Source organism: Microtus ochrogaster, chromosome 1 (genome assembly GCF_000317375.1).
Source record: "Microtus ochrogaster isolate Prairie Vole_2 chromosome 1, MicOch1.0, whole genome shotgun sequence".
NCBI classification, from domain to species: domain Eukaryota; kingdom Metazoa; phylum Chordata; class Mammalia; order Rodentia; family Cricetidae; genus Microtus; species Microtus ochrogaster.
In genome coordinates, this window is record NC_022009.1 from 107,765,561 (window position 1) to 107,785,161 (window position 19,601).

At 42.6% G+C, this 19,601-nt stretch overlaps 1 protein-coding gene across 1 annotated transcript in view; it reads left to right on the forward strand.

Moving 5' to 3' along the window:
* Nucleotides 1–19,601, forward strand: part of LOC106143886 (mediator of RNA polymerase II transcription subunit 12-like protein) — an 84,601-nt gene that overhangs the window by 48,119 nt on the left and 16,881 nt on the right. The window contains exons 7-12 of the mRNA XM_026778897.1: nucleotides 5,154–5,323; nucleotides 8,214–8,324; nucleotides 9,529–9,798; nucleotides 11,999–12,148; nucleotides 12,845–12,944; nucleotides 13,184–13,320. Of these exons, the coding sequence (XP_026634698.1) occupies nucleotides 5,154–5,323; nucleotides 8,214–8,324; nucleotides 9,529–9,798; nucleotides 11,999–12,148; nucleotides 12,845–12,944; nucleotides 13,184–13,320 (938 nt within the window). The remainder of the gene's footprint in view (nucleotides 1–5,153; nucleotides 5,324–8,213; nucleotides 8,325–9,528; nucleotides 9,799–11,998; nucleotides 12,149–12,844; nucleotides 12,945–13,183; nucleotides 13,321–19,601) is intronic.

Sequence of the window (19,601 nt, forward strand, 5' to 3'; positions counted from 1 at the left end):
GGCATGCTGTATTTGCTGCCAGGATGGTTGTTTTTATAGCTAGATTTTTCTTTGGCTGCCAACCAGCCCCCAAATAAAGACATGGAGACTTTATTAATTATGAATGTTCTGTCTTAGCTTAGGCTTGTCCCTCTAGCTCTTTTAACTTAATCTAACCTGTTTCTATTCATCTATGTTTTGCTTTAGGGCTTTTAACCTTTCTTTGATTCCTTATGACCTACGTTGTTGTTTCCTCTATTTCTGTCTCATCATGGGTGCTGGGAATCAGCCCTCAGTCTTCTTCAAGAGTGGGTGGTACTCTCAGTTACTGGGCCATATCTCCATTTTATCTGTTTTTGAGGGAGGGGGCTGGAGGGTAGGGTTTCGAGACAGGGTTTCTCTATGTAACACCCATGGCTACTTAAGTACTCGCTTTGTGGACCAGGCTGGCCTCAAACTCACAGAGAAGCACCTGCCTCTGCCTCCCGAGTGCTGGGGTTAAAGTTGTGTACCACCACCGCCCGCCTTCTCTTTCAATTTTTAATGACAGTTTTCTATGCATCCTAGTTTTTAATCGTGTGCCGTTTCACACAGATCCTGAGATAAGCTGTTTCATATCATAATTAGATGTCCGATGTTCATGTGCCCAAAAGGATGATGCATTTATTCATTCCTAAAAGGGGTTCAGATCTCAGGGTAGTGTGTTTGGCAATTAAAGAAAAGATAGGCATGTGTTTATAAAATAAAGATTCGTTTTAAAAAATTGTGGTTTTCTCTACCATTTTCTGCCCTATTCCCATTGCACTGACTATGGAGCCCGACTGGTAGCCAGCAAGTCCTGAGGAGTCTACCATGACATCTACCCCCATGCCCCTCAGGGCTGGGAGTCTAGACAAGTGCAGGTCTGGCTTTTACCTGAGTGCTGGGAGTTTTAACTTACAAGGGTAATTCCGATAAGCAAGTGCTATATGCACTGAGCCATCTTTTCAGCTCAGTGTATCCATAGATAGGTTTTGACTGCAGATTAAGCCATGCAGGGATGGAAAATATTTGAAATAAATTACATCTAAACTGGACATGTATAGACTTTAGTGCTTGTCAGCTGTCTACACAATAAGTACTTGTGTAAGCTTTACGTTTTATTTTACGTTATAAATTTAGAAAAGATGTATGAAGATATGTTACAGTTTTATGCAAATAACATTTCCATACGTATGCATGTCCATGTGTGTATGTCCATGGGTGCATGTCAGTGCAGGTACACATAATTGTGTGTGCAAGCATGTGAGGGCCCAAGGCTGATATTGGGTATCTTTTTGCTTTCTTGGTTGAGTACAGCTCACTGGTCATAGCTAATCTTCTTGCTCTGTGGGTCCTATATGTCTGCCTCCCTTATATTAGGATTCAGGTGTGCCACCATGACTACCTGACATTTATTGGGTCCAGAGGACCTAAACTCTGTCCTCGCCTTTGGTTGGTAAGTGTCACACTGGCTGAGCCATCTGCCCAATCCACGCGGTTTTGCATAAGGACCTTGGGCACCTGCAGATTTTGGTATCTGTGGTGGAACTGCTGACACCACGTCCCAGTGATTATGTGGACAACACTGTATTTCTTTAATCAAATAGTGATTAGTGAGATATTATGGGTTTTCTTCTGCATATTATTACATGGTTTCCATAGCAAACTTGTACTTCTATATTTTAAAGAAAATGATGATAATGCCTGAGACAAAGTAGGTGTGTGCAGATCTGTGTTATTTTTAGTTTTGACTGAAATGTACCATGGGCATGCCCACAGTGCCATACTGAGAGCCTGTTACTCTCAAGGCTTGCTGCACAAAGCCCAGAGTCAGTGTCAGTGTTTCTGGTCTTGCTTGGTAGAGGTAACCTCAGCCTGTCTCAGCAGATGGTTAGTGTTTTGATTGAACAAGCTTCGTGAGACCATGAGTCCATGTTACAAGGGGACAAGAAAATGATGACATTCATAGTTGAATGTTTTTAGTTCCGGTTGATCAGTTTTAGCAATGAGTAAACTCGGAGCAGAATCACCTTTGCACTGGTTCATCATGGGAATTTAACAGCTGTGTGCACTTCAATCCTATTGCTTTATGTTGTTATTATTATTATTTTTTTTTGATACAGGTTTCTTGTAGCCCAGGCTGGCCTTAAGCCTACTCTGTATGCAAGAGTGACCTCCAAATCACTTGCATCCATTTCCAATGTATGTTGGAATATATGTTGGCATTATAGGCTTTCATTACCACACCAGACTGGATTTTAGTTTACAAGACATAGTTGGAGCAGGTTATTTAAACTAACACTCAGCAGTGGTGGTCTCTGGTTGCATTTGACAAATAGAGCGAACATTCTTGGTTCCTGTTGGACAATTGATTTTCACTCCTCATTTCTGAGAGAGTGGGAGAAGGAACAATGGGGAGACGTCGAAGTTGTTTCCTTCAGATGGCTTCTTAGAGAATGCTGTTTTCCTAACTTCTAGGAGAAATTTGGCCACAAGCTTGCAGTTACTACATTTTTGCCCACAGAATGGGCTAAAGTTAGTATCATATCCTTTCTGGTTGCCAGAGGCAACACGGTTTAATTTGTGCCCCAGTGGTAGTCATCTTAAAAAATAATTTTAGTGACTTTTGTTTTGTGTGTGTGCGAGTATGTGTCTGTGTTGGGGGACAGAAACATTGGATTGCCCCCATACATAGGTCACAGGCTCACCTCAGCATTGGTGTCATTAAGGATGTCCACGAGAGCCCAGAATAAAGGATAAAAAATGTTTATTTGGGGACACCTCACAATATGAGTAGAGACCTGTGGTCCTCTGCTCTGTGGGTGCTGGAAGCTGCAAACAGAACTCCGACCACCCCCCTAGAGAGCGAGCATGCTTCCCATCTGCGCTTTTCAGTCCACACTGAGTGTCTCAGACCATACCCTAGTGGGCTGGTGCCCAAAAGGCTGAAAGAATACTGATCACACTTCCCTCTTTTGTCTAAATAAGAAGGTTCTAAACCTAATAAAAAACTGTATACAATAAGAACAAATATCAAGTATTGTCCAGGAGAAAGAAAGGGGAAAAACATACACAAGAACTATAACGAGCATGAGTAACATCAAGCAAGAACACATGCTAAATGTCCTGTCTAATGTAATGAACAAATGACAGAGATTATTTCAACATCTGTCTTTCCTATCCTGAGAATTAAAGTCTTATATTAAAAATGAATTAGTTAAGTTATGAGAGGAAAGTAGCTATGACCAACTAGTCCTCAACCCTATCGAAGACCTGAAAAGGAAATTAATGTTACCTGGGAATAAGCAGGAAATGCAAGCGAGTGATTTCCTAAAGGTGCAAGAAATGACAGATATAGCTGGCTACCTGAACGATCACCTTAAGTCTCTTGCAGAATTGAGGCAACCAACTTTGGCTAAGGTCTAGAGTATCTGACAGACCATTTTCAGAAGCAGGAAAATTTGAAAGACTGTCTTGGCATGGTTCAGCAGTTTATTGTTTGTTTGTTTGTTTGTTTTTAGCTGTATCTTGCTTGTCCAGTTTGGACAGTGTGCATATTGTCAGTAGTGAAGGAAAGGTCAGTTCTTTGCCCAAAGGCCAGTTTTTCCAAGAAGACAAACTCCAAGTGGAGTGTCTTCAGTGTCCAGTATTTTCTAAGGAATAGACCGGTGCTTCCAGGAGCAATCGTGTCTCACATCAACAGAATCCTGAGTTATTTAAATGCCATATTCTGCAGTTCTTTGAAGTATATGAAGATTACATATCTATCTATGTGGTATATATCTCTGTGCATGTAGAGAACCTGACTAACATAGCTAAACATATGACAAGCATGTGTAACTATTAACCTGTAATTCTTAATGCCTGTATAGATTAAAGACTAAAGTTTCACATTATAAAAAATAAAAAAAATCTGTAAACAGATGTATAGTAATGAGGACAGTGACCTCGAAATGTAACAGTATATATAAATATCTTGATCGTAGGTAAAAATGCATAGTAGCAAAATGATAAAAAAAAATCCCCAAATTGCATCAGTATACAAAATATCTTAAGCAGAGGTAGAAACATGTATACATACAATATGACAAAATAACTTTAAATATTGTAAACAGAAATAGGAGAATATTCAATATAACAAATATAATTTGAATTCGTATCAGTATACAAATTACTTTAGGAACACAAAGGTAATTTTACATATGTATCAATATATAAGAATCTGTAACGGGTGGTGGTGGTGGTGCATGCCTTTAATCTCAAGCACTGGGGAGGCAGAGGCAGGCGGATCTCTGTGAGTTCGAGGCCAGCCTGGGCTACAAGAGCTAGTTCCAGGACAGGCTCCAAAGCCCCACAGAAACACTGTCTCAAAAAACCCAAAAAAAAAATCTATACCAGTATAAATTGTCTATAACTAAGTTCTTGGGATTCAGACACAGCTCCTCACTCTAGGAAAGGCAGGACTTTACCCCCTGAACCATCTCCTCAGCTCCCTATCCCCCTTTTCTGCCGTCTCTTCATTTCTTAGCTTTTGGTGCTGCTCACTCAACCTAAGTGAGTTCTGGCCTATCAGTGCTGGTTAAAGGAAGAAAAACAACTAAGGTGTAGATGGTCAGACCAGGGTCAGCCATTCCTGTGTCTGTACACACTCTGGGGGTGCGTAGGTTGGGAAGCTCATGGTCTAGCCTGTGGATGTCAGAACGGTAGAAGACAGAAATCCAGTGCACAAGTGTTTGAAAGTTGACGTGGAGTGGGAAAAAAAAATCACACACACCCTAAGAGCTACATCGGAGAGGTTTGGTGTTCTTGAGTTTTGGATTGAGATTTCCTACAAGCACTCTTCTCTGCTATTCTGTTTTCTGATGACCCTTTAGTGGTTTGTGATACTAACTGTTGTTGATCACAGCTGATGAAATTCACGTTCAGAAGTCTTTTAGGGTCACGGTAGCACAAGAGGAGGATGGCTTAGTCCTGAGATCTGGCCAGGCTCTGTCTGGGCATGCTCTCTTGAGTAATGGCTGCACGTGCAAAAGTCATTTTTATGTAACAAATGTTAGACTTCCATGTATGTCCTCAGGGTAATCAGGGAAGAGGAGGTAAAACTCTCACAGCTGTGTCTATAATCAGAACTCTGTTTCCCCTTCTCAATACAGAGTGGACGCAAATATCTACCAGGTACCTTAGAGAGCAGCTGGTCAAGATCTCTGACTTTTACCACATGGCCTCCAGTACAGGTGACGGTCCTGTCCCCGTGCCACCAGAGGTCGAGCAAGCCATGAAGCAGTGGGAGTACAATGAGAAGCTGGCTTTTCACATGTTCCAGGTAATCTGACGAAGGCATGCAAGGAAAGCACACCTTCCACATGCAGTCATACGCTGCTCAGCAGCGGGGATGCATTCTGAGGGTTGGGTTGCTAGGTGCTCTTATCATTCTGCAAAATCACAGAGTACACTTATGTATAAATGCAGATGATAGAGCCTGCTACATACTTATACTGTATGACACCGTATGCACCTGTTACGTGTGGTCTTTGGTTGACCAAAACATGCTGACAGATACCTATAGTTGTATTTTCTGGGCTAAATAATGGATCTTTATATGAACTGATGCGTTCAAAGAAAGAAGTTTAACATTTATTTGTATGTAAATGAAAATTTTTGAGGCAAGTTCTTGAATGGCCTTGAACTCACCTATGTAGATGTAGTTGATTTTCTCTGCCTCCCTGGGGTTGCAGGCATGCACGACAGTGCCAGGCACATGTCTTACAGTACATTCAGGGGAACATGTGTGCTTTATGATGACTGTTTGTTACACAAATTTATCTTTAGCTGTCAGTGATATCAGGTATTTTAGTGCCACTAATTACTTTGTAATTGTGCGGCTAAGCACAACCCTCTTAAACTCTTTATTTTGAAAATTAGGTATATTTATTTATTGAGAAACTCCTTTGTGCTGATGCTTTCTGTCTCATAACAGATCTCCCCTGACACTGGATGTTTTCATGTGAAGGTCTCTTCATTTAGCTCAGTTGTATCTTGAAATGAAAATTTAAGCGGTGAATTAAGGGAAACCAGGAACTCTGAGGTTCTCACCCAACCTGTTGTAATTCTTTTTACCATCAGAGGTCAATTGTGGTATTATTTGCCTTTGTTTTTATTCCCAACAAGGTGTATTCAACTAAAGCCCATATTTTCATTATTCATTATCTTACTCAAAGAGGAAAGAAATTCATGGTTTTTAAATATTCCATTATTACTTCAATTGAAATATCCAGGAAACGTGAGTTTTAGAGACGACTCAAATAGAAAAACAAACACTGTGTGCTTCTTTTGTGAAATAGCATTGTTAGTTTTTAAATGACTAAATATAGCTCTTAAGAACCCCAGCCTCACTTATGCTGACTGCTTCAGAACCTATTCCACACTGTTATGGCTTTTGCTAAGATAGCCAGCCACTCAGCTGGTATCTCAGAAATATGTTTATCCAACACACTCAGTGCTTTTAGAAAGATTATGTAATAAAGTAGTAATATGTACTAAATTTGTTTTGTGTGTGTGTGTGTGGGGGGTGCGCGTGTGCACGCTATTGCTTGTCCTGATTGCATGGATACATGATGGCCAAAGGTCAGCACTGAGTATTGATGCATTCCTCAGGAGCAAGCATTCCTATTTTTTGTAACCAGGTCTCCTTCTGAGACTTTCTGCTTAGTCTAGGTTGGTTGGCCAATGAGCTTCTCTGCCCTGGGATTATGGGTGCATGCCACTATGTTTAACATTTATTTATTTAATTTTTAATATGGATGCTGGGAATTGAACTCAGGTCCTTATGCTTGCACAGCAAACATTCTACCTCTTGACCTGTCTCCCCAGCCCCAGGATTCCTTTTTAAAATTAATTTTGTTTCCTTGTACTCACCATCATTACACATTAATGTAAAGTTTATTTTAAATGTTTGCAAAATTCATAAATAGGGCATATGATTTTCATAAAACATGGATTGTTTCTATTTTGAAGTTTTTCATCCTATGAAATGTAACACCAAGACTATGATATGACAGTAAGTATATATGTCTAGAAAGTCATACAAATGTATTTGTACATGTGTGTAGAGGGAGACTCCTCTTTGGTTCTGGGCCCTCCAGATCCGAATAATCGCACAGAAACAATATTAATTACAGTGCTTCTTGGCCAATAGCTTAGGTGTATTTCTGACTAACTCTTACATCTTAAATGAACCTATTTCTATTAATCTGTATCTGTAGGCCACGATGCTGTGGCCTACTGGGTAAGGTTCCAGCATGCCCTTCTTTTTTGTCACTTACATGGCGGCTCCTTGACTCTGCCTACTGTCTCTCTATATGTCTTTCAGCCTGGCTATATTCTGCCCTGCCGTAGCCCAAAGCAACTTTATTCATTACTCAATAAAAGCAACACATATACAGAAGGACATCCCACATCACATGTGTGTATACAGGCAGGCATGTGTGTATGCGTGCATTCGCGTGTGTATGAAGGCAGTTGATAAAGGACAGCATGAATGTGTTAGCATTAGTGGCATCTTTGAGATGTAGCTCAGTAGTAGAGTGCTTAGCAAATGCCTTGGTTAAAAAAAGAAAAAAATAAGGGAAAAGGCACCATGCCATGACAGAGGGGTAATTGGATTTTTTTTTTGCTTTTTTTTTTGTTTTTAGGATGGTTGTATAGAATTATTTTAAAATTGGTTTTATTAAAAGTCTATCTTTTCCATCATTTAGTGAACAATCAAACAATACATTTATAGGTAGACGAATCTGAGAGTCATTTAAGATTTACTCTAGGCCCGGAGTCTGGTGTGGGTTTTGTACCTTTGAGACAGTGGTATGAGTAGTCTTCTGCAGAGTGATCACAGTTAGCCCCATCTGTTCCCTGAAAATGAGTTCATGCCCCTGATAGCTTCTTGGGATGTGTCAGCCTGGAATGTGATGGCTTCTGAATATCTGAATTTTAAAAAATAAGTTTAGAATGAAGTGTGTTACCAGAAACAAAAATAAAACTCCTGATCACACATACTGCTCCCCCCCCCCCCAATCCCTCTACGTCTTTGTTTGTTTGGGGTTTGGACTGTGGGTTGTGACCCTGTGACAATCACACAGGATTGAATTTACATGGCGGCAGTGTATCTTAAAACCATAGAGTATTTTTGTCATTAGTAGTGTACCCTTTCTTCATTTAAGGAAGGGATGTTGGAAAAACATGAGTATTTGACGTGGATCCTGGACGTCCTAGAAAAGATCAGACCAGTGGACGACAACCTTCTCAAGCTCCTTCTGCCACTGATGCTGCAGGTATGGTGTGTCTCAGCGCCACCTAGTCGAGCAAATGGCAAGAGAGGATAGGAATGATTAGGCAAGGAGAGGCAGAAAGGGGAAAACCGTTCCTTCTGAAAGGGAGAAAATGTTTTAAATGCTACAGATAGGAATGATTAGGCAAGGAGAGGCAGAAAGGGGAAAACCGTTCCTTCTGAAAGGGAGAAAATGTTTTAAATGCTACGGAAGCATTTCTATTGTTGTGTCCATAGTTATTTTTTTTAACCGAAACATAATTTCACCACATTGGTTTTCTCCTCTCTGAGCAAGACAGCCTCTGAGTGCTGTCACCGTTCCCCAGTTACTGTGGGACACGGCAGCCAAGTATTCTTAGGGTCACTAAGGCTAATTTGTCAAATAGTGTTAGATAATGGTATTTTGAATGAGACTTATTCTTTTCTTAGTAATGCATAGAGATAGTGATAATTCAGATGACTTGGAAGTGCATCACTGGGTGGGCAACTTTCCCATGTCGTTCACACCTTCCCCTGATGCTGCACACAAGAGAGTCTTGCCTGTTCCTTCTATGTTAGTTTCCGGGTTGGTCTGTGCTTGCATTTCTTGTTCAGCCCCTCACCAGATGGGCATTTGAGCTCTTGAAAAGTAACCACCATGAACCGAGATACATTGTAAAATAAAATAAATACAATAAAATGCACACCAGACTTCAGATTTTGTGCAAAAATGTATACCCTGGATACATTTTCCATTAGTTACTTGTTGAGGTGATACGATTTGGTAGTATTGGCATAAATACAGCCCACCATTCTCTTTGACTTTCGTTTTGCCTTTTTAAAGGTTTATTTTTACTTATGTGTATATGTGTGTGCCTGCGTGAGTGTATGTGCATCGCATGTATGCATGCGCCCACAGAGGACAGAGTGCATCCATCCCTTGGATCTGGAATAAGGAGTAGTTGTGAGCCTCCTGAAGTGGGGGTGCTGGGAGCCACACAGTCAGCATACTGTAACCGCCGTACTATCTCTTGAATCTCTGTTTTATTTTCTTAATGGTGATTGGAAAAAATTCAAGACTATGTATGTGACTTACTTTATGTGATAGCTGGATCACATTGGCCTACCTTGTATTTGTGCCTTTTCTTCCTAGTAAGGAGAGTCAAAGTGAACTAGTTCTGAAGCACAGGACATGACTGACTCCTGTTCCCCTTCTGCCCCTCTCTCAGTACTCAGATGAGTTTGTCCAGTCTGCCTACCTGTCTCGTCGTCTAGCGTACTTTTGTGCCCGGCGTCTTTCCTTGCTGCTGAGTGATAGCCCCAACCTCCTTGCTGCTCACTCACCCCACATGATAATCGGAGCAAACAACACGAGTATTGGGACCCCCAGTCCTGGCACCCCTGGCCCTGGTATGAGCCCCATGCAGCTGGCCTTCTCGGATTTCCTTTCCTGTGCGCAACATGGCCCTTTGGTTTATGGACTTAGTTGTATGTTGCAGGTAAGTTTGTAATAGTCTGTATTATTTTATGTTAGAATTCTTTGTGGGAAAGACCCGGTAGCTTTTATTAGAAATTTATGATCTATTACTGTTAGATCAGACTGAGAGACTTGTTATAGCTACAAAGAAGAAAATTACTGTGATTGTCCTTTGTGGTGTTTTCATTGACTTAGAGGCAGGCTCACCCCTGTAGCCTAGGTTGGGCAGAAACTTAGAGCAGTCCTCAGCCTCCTGAGCTCTCTGATTGCAGGTGAGAAATGCCACATCTGGCTTCTGGCTGCCCATCCTTAGGATGGTGAAGCATTTCACTTGCATATCCTTCCAGGAGAACCTGTAGTTCAGGTCAGCTGTGTTGCTGTTCTGCCAAGATGCCTTCTCTGGGCAACATTCTCAGCGTCTGCAGTTGGCCTCTTGAGCTCCATGCCTCTCTGGACACCTCTGCGTCTCTTTAAAGTCAGGCCTTATTGCTTGTGCTGTCCCTGAACACAGCAGTGGGCTAGCTCTGCTCCTTCATCGAGGCATGAGAGCGGTCCTCTCAGCGTTCCGTGTCTGGTTCTTGAGTTCTTGGTGCATCTTGCTCTTTGCCAAGGGGCCTGGACTCAAGGTGTTTGAAAAACAGGGTCTCCTTGGAGTTCACTGTCCAGATAAGAAGAAAGAGTTATACATGGAGCTTGTATAGAATATGCTAAGTGTCAATAGAGAAATACATTAGCGGCTGTGGTACTTCAAAAGGGAACTTCTTGTTCACCTTGAAAGCCAGGGACCTTTGTAGGTGTTTTGTAGTTTCAGTGGAAAAGTTTCCTGACTGGGAGGTGGGGTGGGGGTGGGGTGGGGTATAGCATAGAAAAAGGGCTAGAGGACTTATGTGTGTATACTGAGTGTGCACAGACATTTTTGTCTTATTTCCAAACTAACATAGTGTGACTTCTATTCGCATGCCGTTGATGTGATGGAGAGGTGATTTGGAGGATGTGGGGACGGCACGGATCCTAGGCAAATACTATGCAATTTTAGGAGATTGAGCATATCTGTGATTTAGATATCTGAGAGGGGTCTTGGAGCTAGTACCTCAAGAATGCCGAAGGATGCCAGGATTGTTCTTCTGTGCTTGTGGATATGCTCAAGAGATGGGTACATTTCTAGTTCCGAAGACTAGGCAGACCCGAGGTGGGTTGAGACTGCCCACGGAGCTCCTAGTGACAAATGACTTACTGATATGAAAGGCATGTATGGTTGAGAGATGTCGAGGAGAACCCGTCAAGGAGAATAGGAGGATTGGGTATACGGGGAAAGAACATATAGGAAATTATAGTTTGGAAACAGAAGCAAGCCGTAAAACCGCTGTCATGGTCCTGTCCTTTCTAAGTGTCTTTTACACTGTATTAGGTTTGGTTTCAGGCACTGTGTTAAGTGGTGACCTATGAAGCCATTCCGTTCTCAGAGCCAGCCTCGAGATACGGGAAGCATCATTTATTTGCCTTTTGATGGGTGTTTTTGAGATAAAGCTAAGCCAGCAGCACCTGGCTCAGAAACAGGTGTGATGTTTTGGAAGGACTGCTGCGTACAATCTGGCTGAGCTTAAAAACAGCGTCCACAAAAGTTTAGGGTACAAGTGGGGGTGGGTAGTCTCTAGACCAGATCTAGTCTGCGAGCCAAGAATAGGCTTCCCATTTTTATTGTGTAACTGAAATCACCAAAGGGAAATCTGTGGCAGAAACTGTAGGTGTTCTGCAAAGCTGGAAATATTTGTTGTCCAGACTTTTATCGAAACCCTGGATGATTCCTGGGGGGGGGTGTGTGTGTGTATCTGCTGGGTGTTTGTCAAGCTTTAAGGCACACTACTTAAGAGTTTTTAAAAAAACAATAAAAATTGTAATCTTAGCAATTAATATTCTAATTGTATTTCTTTTTGCTTAACTATAAAAAATTCATTCGAAAGTAACAATATTATATTTTACTCAGTCTCCTACATTTCCTCTGTTGGAGTGTTAGGTAATAAACCACACTAATTTCTCGGTAGCTGTGTTGATGACTCATAAGTCCTGTCTTACCACTTGGGTAGCTGATTGTGGGGAATGACATTTGTATTTTACGATCATCTGTAGGAAACCTGCTGCCATTTTTTTTTTTTAAATTGAAGTTGCTGTTAATACTTTTCTCCTTCCTCTAAATGTCTGGGATATTCCTGCTTTGTTTCTAGACTGTCACTCTGTGTTGCCCAAGTGCCTTGGTGTGGAACTATTCCACAAACGAAAATAAGATCGCAAACCCAGGCTCTCCCCTGGATCTGCTGCAGGTTGCCCCTTCCAGCCTCCCCATGCCGGGTGGGAATACGGCTTTCAATCAGCAGGTAGACATTTGCTTCATTGCTTTTATGAATGTTTTCGTTCCCCAGAAGCACCTGGGCATGGTGGGCCACCTGAGATACCGTAGTGACTGTCCCAGCTCTGCCATGACTCTAGGTGATTTTTTTTTTTTGGATCTTTCTTGACTTTTTTTTGGAAACACAGATGTTCCTAGAGTGTTCTGCCATCCAGGCAGCTGCCACCCCAGCAGTTTTGGTGAAGAGTCTGATCCCGACTGTGAGCCTTGGAATAAGAGCTTGTGATGTTTAGTAATTGTTGTGTATTTTTATTTGCTTTATGACATAATGCGGCTTCAGCTTTGGGATTATGTCTGATACTTAGCACAAGACGCTTGCCTTTCACTGAGCTGTTTCCTTAAGTAACTGAAGCTCTGCTCCTTCGTTTCCTGCTTGGACGAGTGGCTCAGAGATACTAGAACTCTGCCTTGCCTTACATATTGTGAGGAAATTTCACTTGTTACATTTCCCCAGGCATTTGTTTTTATAAGCATTTACTATTGAATCAAACCATCACTTGTAAAGTTAAAAATGCATGGCTCATGCAGGAACTTAGGTTTCCTGCGATACAGTAGAGATTGTCACTCACCAGAGGAGGATCTACTCACGTAGAAGCCTTGACATTGTTTAGGCAGCCATTCAGAGTTTCCAAATACAAATTAATTTGAAGTGTTTATCTTCCAGGTTCGGGCAAGGATTTATGAGGTAGAACAGCAGATCAAACAGCGAGGCCGTGCAGTAGAGGTCCGGTGGTCTTTTGACAAGTGTCAGGAGTCGACAGCAGGTACAGTATCCCGCTGAAGAGCCGTCAGCATTATGTTGTCTTCCTTGGGCTGGCAAGGCACTCAGGAACGAGGGAGCTATAGGCCTTTAGCTACTGGCTGCCTAGAACGTCTACTTTAGTTCCTGCAGTTCCTTGAGAGTATATGCTGAGAGTTACAAAGCTCTCTCCCTTGTGTGGTGGTGTTTTTAATGCTCTAATACTCTGGCTTATTTAATTGCTTCCTTAATTTCTGCATCTAGGGGTGACTATTAGTCGGGTTTTGCACACACTGGAAGTCTTGGACCGTCATTGCTTTGACCGCACTGATTCCAGCAATTCGATGGAGACCCTCTATCATAAAATTTTCTGGGCGAACCAAAACAAAGATAGCCAAGAGGTAGTTAAAATTACTTTTCTTCCTTTTTGTCCTGTTTTCTTCTCATTCAGTAAATGTGACGTCTTTACTATGATGTATGTCTGATAAAAGCCTGCACAATGCCAATCTTTCTCTTCTAGGACCAGGGTGACTCACCGTTATTACAGTAAAACACACATTGGGTTGGGGCTCCCTTAAAATATTGATGGGGAAATCTTTTATTGACCTCTATTTACCTTTCATCATCCTCTACCTTCAGTTTTAGTACATGGCTTGTCTAATGGTTGACTTTATATAGATACATGACTTTAGTTTGGGGTGTAATTTAGTCTGTGGCACAGCAGAGGGCAGCACATGGCTATATATGAGCATGGTCTTTGAATAGTCATAACAATTACACTTTTTATTTTTTCCTATCAAAAGATTGTTTTGCTAGTGAACTGCAGTAAAAATTTAGATTTTTTTATACAATTTAAATTGCATATAAAATATAAAATTTTCAAAGCCTGCTTTTCTTTCTAAGTCTTCAGAAAAATAAAAGTATTATTTTTATAATGAAAAAAATGCTCCTCATATATGCAGCTTGTGTTAGATGGAAAGCAATACTGAGGTAAATATTAGCAAACGTTCAGAGCAAACAATGTAGCTAACTTTTTACATAAGCTTGGCATTGGTCCTGGGGTTGTGGAAAGAAGAGCTGAAACAATGAAAAAAGCCAAAATGCTTTCTTTGCTAGGCAGGTCCTGACACACATCCCAGAGTGTTCCTCTATTGGAATAGTTTGTGAGCCATTTTAGCCATTATTTCCTCAGAAACAGGTTCGAGATCGTAGCATCCACAGAGGAGCAGCGTGTTGAAAGCATGGCGCACATTGAGTGGAGTTTCTATCTCTGGGAAGTCTCTGCAGAAATGAGTTCTGTCCGTAAGAGAGCAGAGGAGTACAAGTGATTGTCAGCTCACTGAGGGGAGGCACGGGGCTTGGTGTTCTTGACCCAAAGATGGATGTTTTCCATCTGTGTAGTAGAGGAGAGGTTCAGGAATGCTGAGATTTTCACACGTAGACGCGAGTTGTCTGCAGTGCTGAGGTTTTTGTGCCAGCATTGTTCTGTGTGTTTTGCTTCAGTCCATCAAGAGCTCTTCAGCCTTGCTGTCCTGACTTAAGGCTTCTGCCTCAGGGCTGGAGAGATGGTCATGAGGTCAGCTGCTCTTTTAGAGGGCCCGTTTCCAGCACCCACATGGCCGCTCAGAGCCATCGGTAGCTCCAGTTCTAAGGGTCCAATAACCTCTTGGGATCTCCACAAGTACCAAGGATGCATGTGAAACACAAACAAACATTCAGGCAAAATCATCTCATGCCCACAAGTTAAAAATAAATAAATCTTCAAGGAAAAAGAAATAAAGCCTTATTCCAGTGTTTCTCAACCTCCCCATTGCCATGACTCTCTAATATAGTTCCTTATGTTGCTTAAAATTATTCTTTTTACTACTTCATAACTGTAGTTTTGCTATTGAGTCATAATGTAAATATCTGATAATGTAGGATAGCTAATAAACAGCCCTCAAAAGGGTCATGGCCCGCAGTCATTCATAGGAAACTCAAATTACCCACAAGCAATTGCAAAAGTAAGTGTTAGGGAGGCTGCCTATACCAAGGGTAGAGATTATGATACAGTGTTTCTGATTAATATCCCACTGTTCCAGAACTCTCTGAGAAATTTGCTTACTTTACAGCAGGTACCAGAAACAAGGCACTGGGTTCAAGGACTCTGTCAGATTAAATTCTAAAATGCTTATTCTGTTATAAACTGAACAAAAATGATTAGTGTGGTGGTAGAGTTAGTTATATTGAGAATTCCCTTAAAATATATTATCTGTTTATCTGTATTAATTAGTTTTGTGTTGTGATGAAATACCTTGGCAAAAAGCAAGTTAAGGAAGAAAGAGCTGATTTTGGCTGACAGTGCAAAAAGGTTCCTGCCCTTTGTGACAGGCAGAAGACATGGTAGCGGGAGCCTGAGACTGTCCTACCAGTCCAGAAGCAGAGTGATGGCGTTTCTTCTCCACAGGAGAAGTAGACAGAACAGGAAATGGGGCCAGGAGATAAAACTCAAAGTCAGTGACATTTCCTCCAGCAAGGTTTTCCACATCTTAAAGGTTCCACCTTCCCAAACACCATAAGTTGGAGACCGAGTATTGAAACATGTGAACCTATAATACCCTCATTCAGACCACAGTGGACCTATCTGAGAAAGTTTGAGCCTCCTGTTGAGGAAGGCATTCTCTGCTGTGCCCCTGTGGTAGTAGTTGCCACTAGAGGGCAATGTGGGCCCTAGACGGAGTCCTGGATGTTGTAGCAAGTGTTGGCTTGGTTTAGCAGTAATTAGATCAAATATTGATTATATTCCGCAAAGAGATGCGAGTGGTCTTGTGGTTAATGTGCTACTTTTGAGTAAGACAAAAGTGGTATTGTTAGCCTTTAGTTCACAATATGTTTTAATATTGTGAGGATACCTGGATGAACAGCTTCTTCTATAGAATTTAACATTAGCACTTAAAAATATGGCTTTAATATTTATTGTATATTTATATTAAGGTAATTATGTATAGGCTTGCAAATGACATAAACACACACATATATATACATACACACATACATACATTTACTTCTCTATTTACTTTTCATTGGGTTTTTCTTGCCCCCCCCCCCCCCTTCCTCTTTTTTTTTTTTTTTTTTCTTGCCCCCCCCCCCCCCTTCCTCTTTTTTTTTTTTTTTTTTCTTGCCCCCCCCCCCTTATTCTTTCTCTTACCCCCCTATCTTCTCTTCCCCTTCCTCACCCTTCTTACTTTGAGATAGGGTCTCACTCTGTGGCTCAGGCAGACCATTGAACCCAAACTCTTCCTACCATGCCCCTGAGTGCTGAGATTTCAGGTGTATGCACCATGCCTGGCTCAGGGATTACCCGGAATCCACAGATGAATGTTGAATGATAGCTGCGTGGCCTAGAGCAAGTTGCTCATAGTCGTGTGCCCGGAGTTCTTTCATAATTATATAATACTTGACCATAACTACTTTGAGATTATAAAGCAGATTATAAGTATATTCCAAAATTTGCTATTGCCTATATTCTATTGGAAGAACCAACAGGGTGTAGTTGTTCTCTGCCAAGACAGAATATACTGAGTGCTTGGTTAAGACTCAGAACCCCATCTCCTGGTCTTTAAAACACTTCCCTTTTTCTTGATTTTGTAATTTGTCTGGGGTTGATACGGCATGTTAGATGGTAGATAAAGACCTCTAGTCACTGTGGTCTGAGGTTTTCTCTCACTGGGACTGTTCCTCCCCATACCATTTGGGGAAGCTTCAGCCCCTCTGTTCTCTGCCATTTGGAATGACTAAGGGGGCAATCTAGTTCTCACGTCCTTGTAGGAGATGGGAGAACACCTGTCCAGATGTGAGTGCAGCATCAGTCTTGGCATCAGTGGAAGCCCATTAGAAAGTTGAGTGCACAGACAAGGATGCTTGAGACCAGGTCCTGCCTGTGATGAGACGATCCAACGCTGCCCGGACTTGAGGCGCGCTTTCACTAGTAGCTCGCGGGATGTGCCCTTCTCCTACTGTGTCCCTTGGCCCCCCCGTGACCTGCTGGGCCTGCCAGTGTCGGCTTGAGTGCTATGGCAAAGGAGGCAGGGAATTATCCTCAAAACCCTGTATATTTCACCCCCACTTCTGTGTTTGGTAACTTTCCACTCTGTGTAGTGTAAAATAAAGAAATGCTAGTGTGTAATGCCGAGCTCAGAGAGTGTCTGACAGCGGCGAGGCATGCCGTGTAGACTGTTGTGGGAACCGCTTATATGAGTAGGCTGCTCACAGACTGGCTGGAGTCTGGGTAGCCAACATTTTGGCAGAAATGGAGCAGCGGGATTTGTATATGAGCTCTGTAGGCCAAGCAGCAGGTCTGTGCTGTGCCTGCTTGAATGCAGCTTGCTTCCAAGCTGCAAATGCATGCGTCTAGGGCATTTGCTTCTTGAAGTTGGTCAGTGCTCTAGACCCTTTCCTGCCACGTGATGAACTGGAATGTCAGGGCCCAGCAGCCCCGCAGGAGGGGAGCCGCAGTGGTCTGTGGGGCCCTCAGCTTCCAATTACTAAGTAAGTTGGTTATGGTGACATCATCACCAAGCAACTGGGTGGGGAGGGCCCCTCGGCTTTGTGGCGCTCTTGGACCACTTCCTTCCTCTTGGCCTCTATCCTTGATTATGGCTGATGTGAGAGCAGGGGCCGCTGCATCTTTGGGTGCTTCAGGGATAGGGATAAAAGGGAAGGTCCAAAGGGGGCAGGGAAAGCTACTTTTCACTTCTCTTTCTGGGATCCCAGGAAACAGACTTTGTACTGAGTAATGGAAAAACCAGGCCAGCTGCACCAGGCAGAGCACTTCAGAACTGCAGCATCATGGGCGTTTCCTCTCTCCCTGCTCCTAGTACCACCACCAACCCCAAACCACAAACCCTACATGTTCTTGTTGATATTTGTCTCATACTGGTTTGTGCTCAGAGTTTAGAGTTTGGGGGTAACTAAAGCCTCAAGTTTAGCATATACTTTACTTCTCTTGAATCCGCTAGGCTTAGGCACTCTGCTTGATTACTGTCATCAAAAATACAATACAAGAGCTCCTTGGCTGTGCTCGGTGCACACTTGGCTTTCTAAGGCCTTTGCTCTGTGATCTCGAAGTCTGTGTCTTGTGTATCCCAGCACATCCTTAGTCCCTGACTTCATGCCTGGGTTCCAGGACGTGTGTATTACTCACTTTGGGGTTTTGTGCTCATGCAAAGACTACTGGTACAGTACTGGGGAGGAGGATACACCTCTAACCTCTAGGATTTGCTGTGTAGGAGAGGGGTGCTTAGGTTAATGAAATGTGTATCCACTTTACAGTTGGCGTAGAATCAGACAGACAAGAAGGGATTTGAAAGTGGAGGCAGGGGCGTGGATGACAGGAAGCCCCTCAGCCGTGAAATCAACAGGCCTTGTGGGGACCCATGGATAATGTGCTTACGTGTGTGAAGGGGCATTCCAACCTGGATGACGTAAAATGCCGTGACACCACGATCAGTGTGGCATTAGCATCTGTGGTGCCTGTCGTGTAACTAGGTACCAGACAACAGTAACCACTGTTCTTCGTGACCCTTAAATCTCGAGAGACAGGCAACACAGGAGAAATGAATGTAGTATGACACGTTATACTGGGCGTCTTGGAGCTTTGATGGACGCATGCAAAAATATTCGTTGTACAGCCTACTTAGCCATAAACCTCAGCCAGGGCCTGTTGGGATTTTTCACTTTTTGTTTTTTTGTAACGTATTTGTGCACAGTAAAGAAGCACTTGCATGGAGGGCAGGGACCCATCTTGGGTGAGGTGGCTCAGTGCTGTACAGTAGATCATGGTCACGCAAATGCGTAAGCTCTTTTTGTTTTTGTTAGTAGAAGGAAAACAAGCCACTTTCTAAAAGTATCAGTCATGATAGTTAAGCGGTGTATCCATCAAGTATGCCAGTCAGCTTTCCATTGCTGTGGCAGAACGCTTAACTGAGGAGAGACTTATCTTGGCTTGTGACTTCCGAGGTCTCGTTCCATGGTTCCCCACCTCCATTGTTTGAAGCTGAGTCGTCATGGAGGGAAGAATGTCGTACACTGAAGAACACAGGAGGGAGAGGAAACAATGGGCCAGGGTCCTGATATCTGTTTAACGATACTTTCTTCACCAGGCCCCACTTCCTGAAGGGTCCAGCACCATCCAGTTGCACCACCAGCAGGGAGCTATTAACACACGAGCTTTGCAGGAACAGCCTAGGGACCCTACCTGTAGAACAAGGGAAATGTATGTGGATGGCTTCCTGCTGAGGTCCGTGTATACTGAGGCTATTAATACTCCTCACAGTTTGGCAAGACCAGTGTTGTGCTTTAGAATGCCACATTTCCTACTCCACTTGGGAGTCCCACGGATCTTTCAGAATTAACATTTCCTTAAATTCATTAGCTGAATGTCGTTGATATTAGCAGTTGGGGTAAACAAAATCTGTGTCCAGACATTTATACTGTGAGTAAACAGGAGACACATAGTTTCAACTTTATATTGCATTAATTGGGCATTTATCAGTTGTGTCCATCTGTCTGTCTGTGGTATGTCTGTCTGTGATGTACTTGTGGAGATTCCCTTAACTTGCAGAGGTTGATTCTTCCCTTCTACCCTGTGGAGCCAGGGGATCAGACTCAAGTGTTGCGTCTTCGTGGCAGCTGACCTCACTGC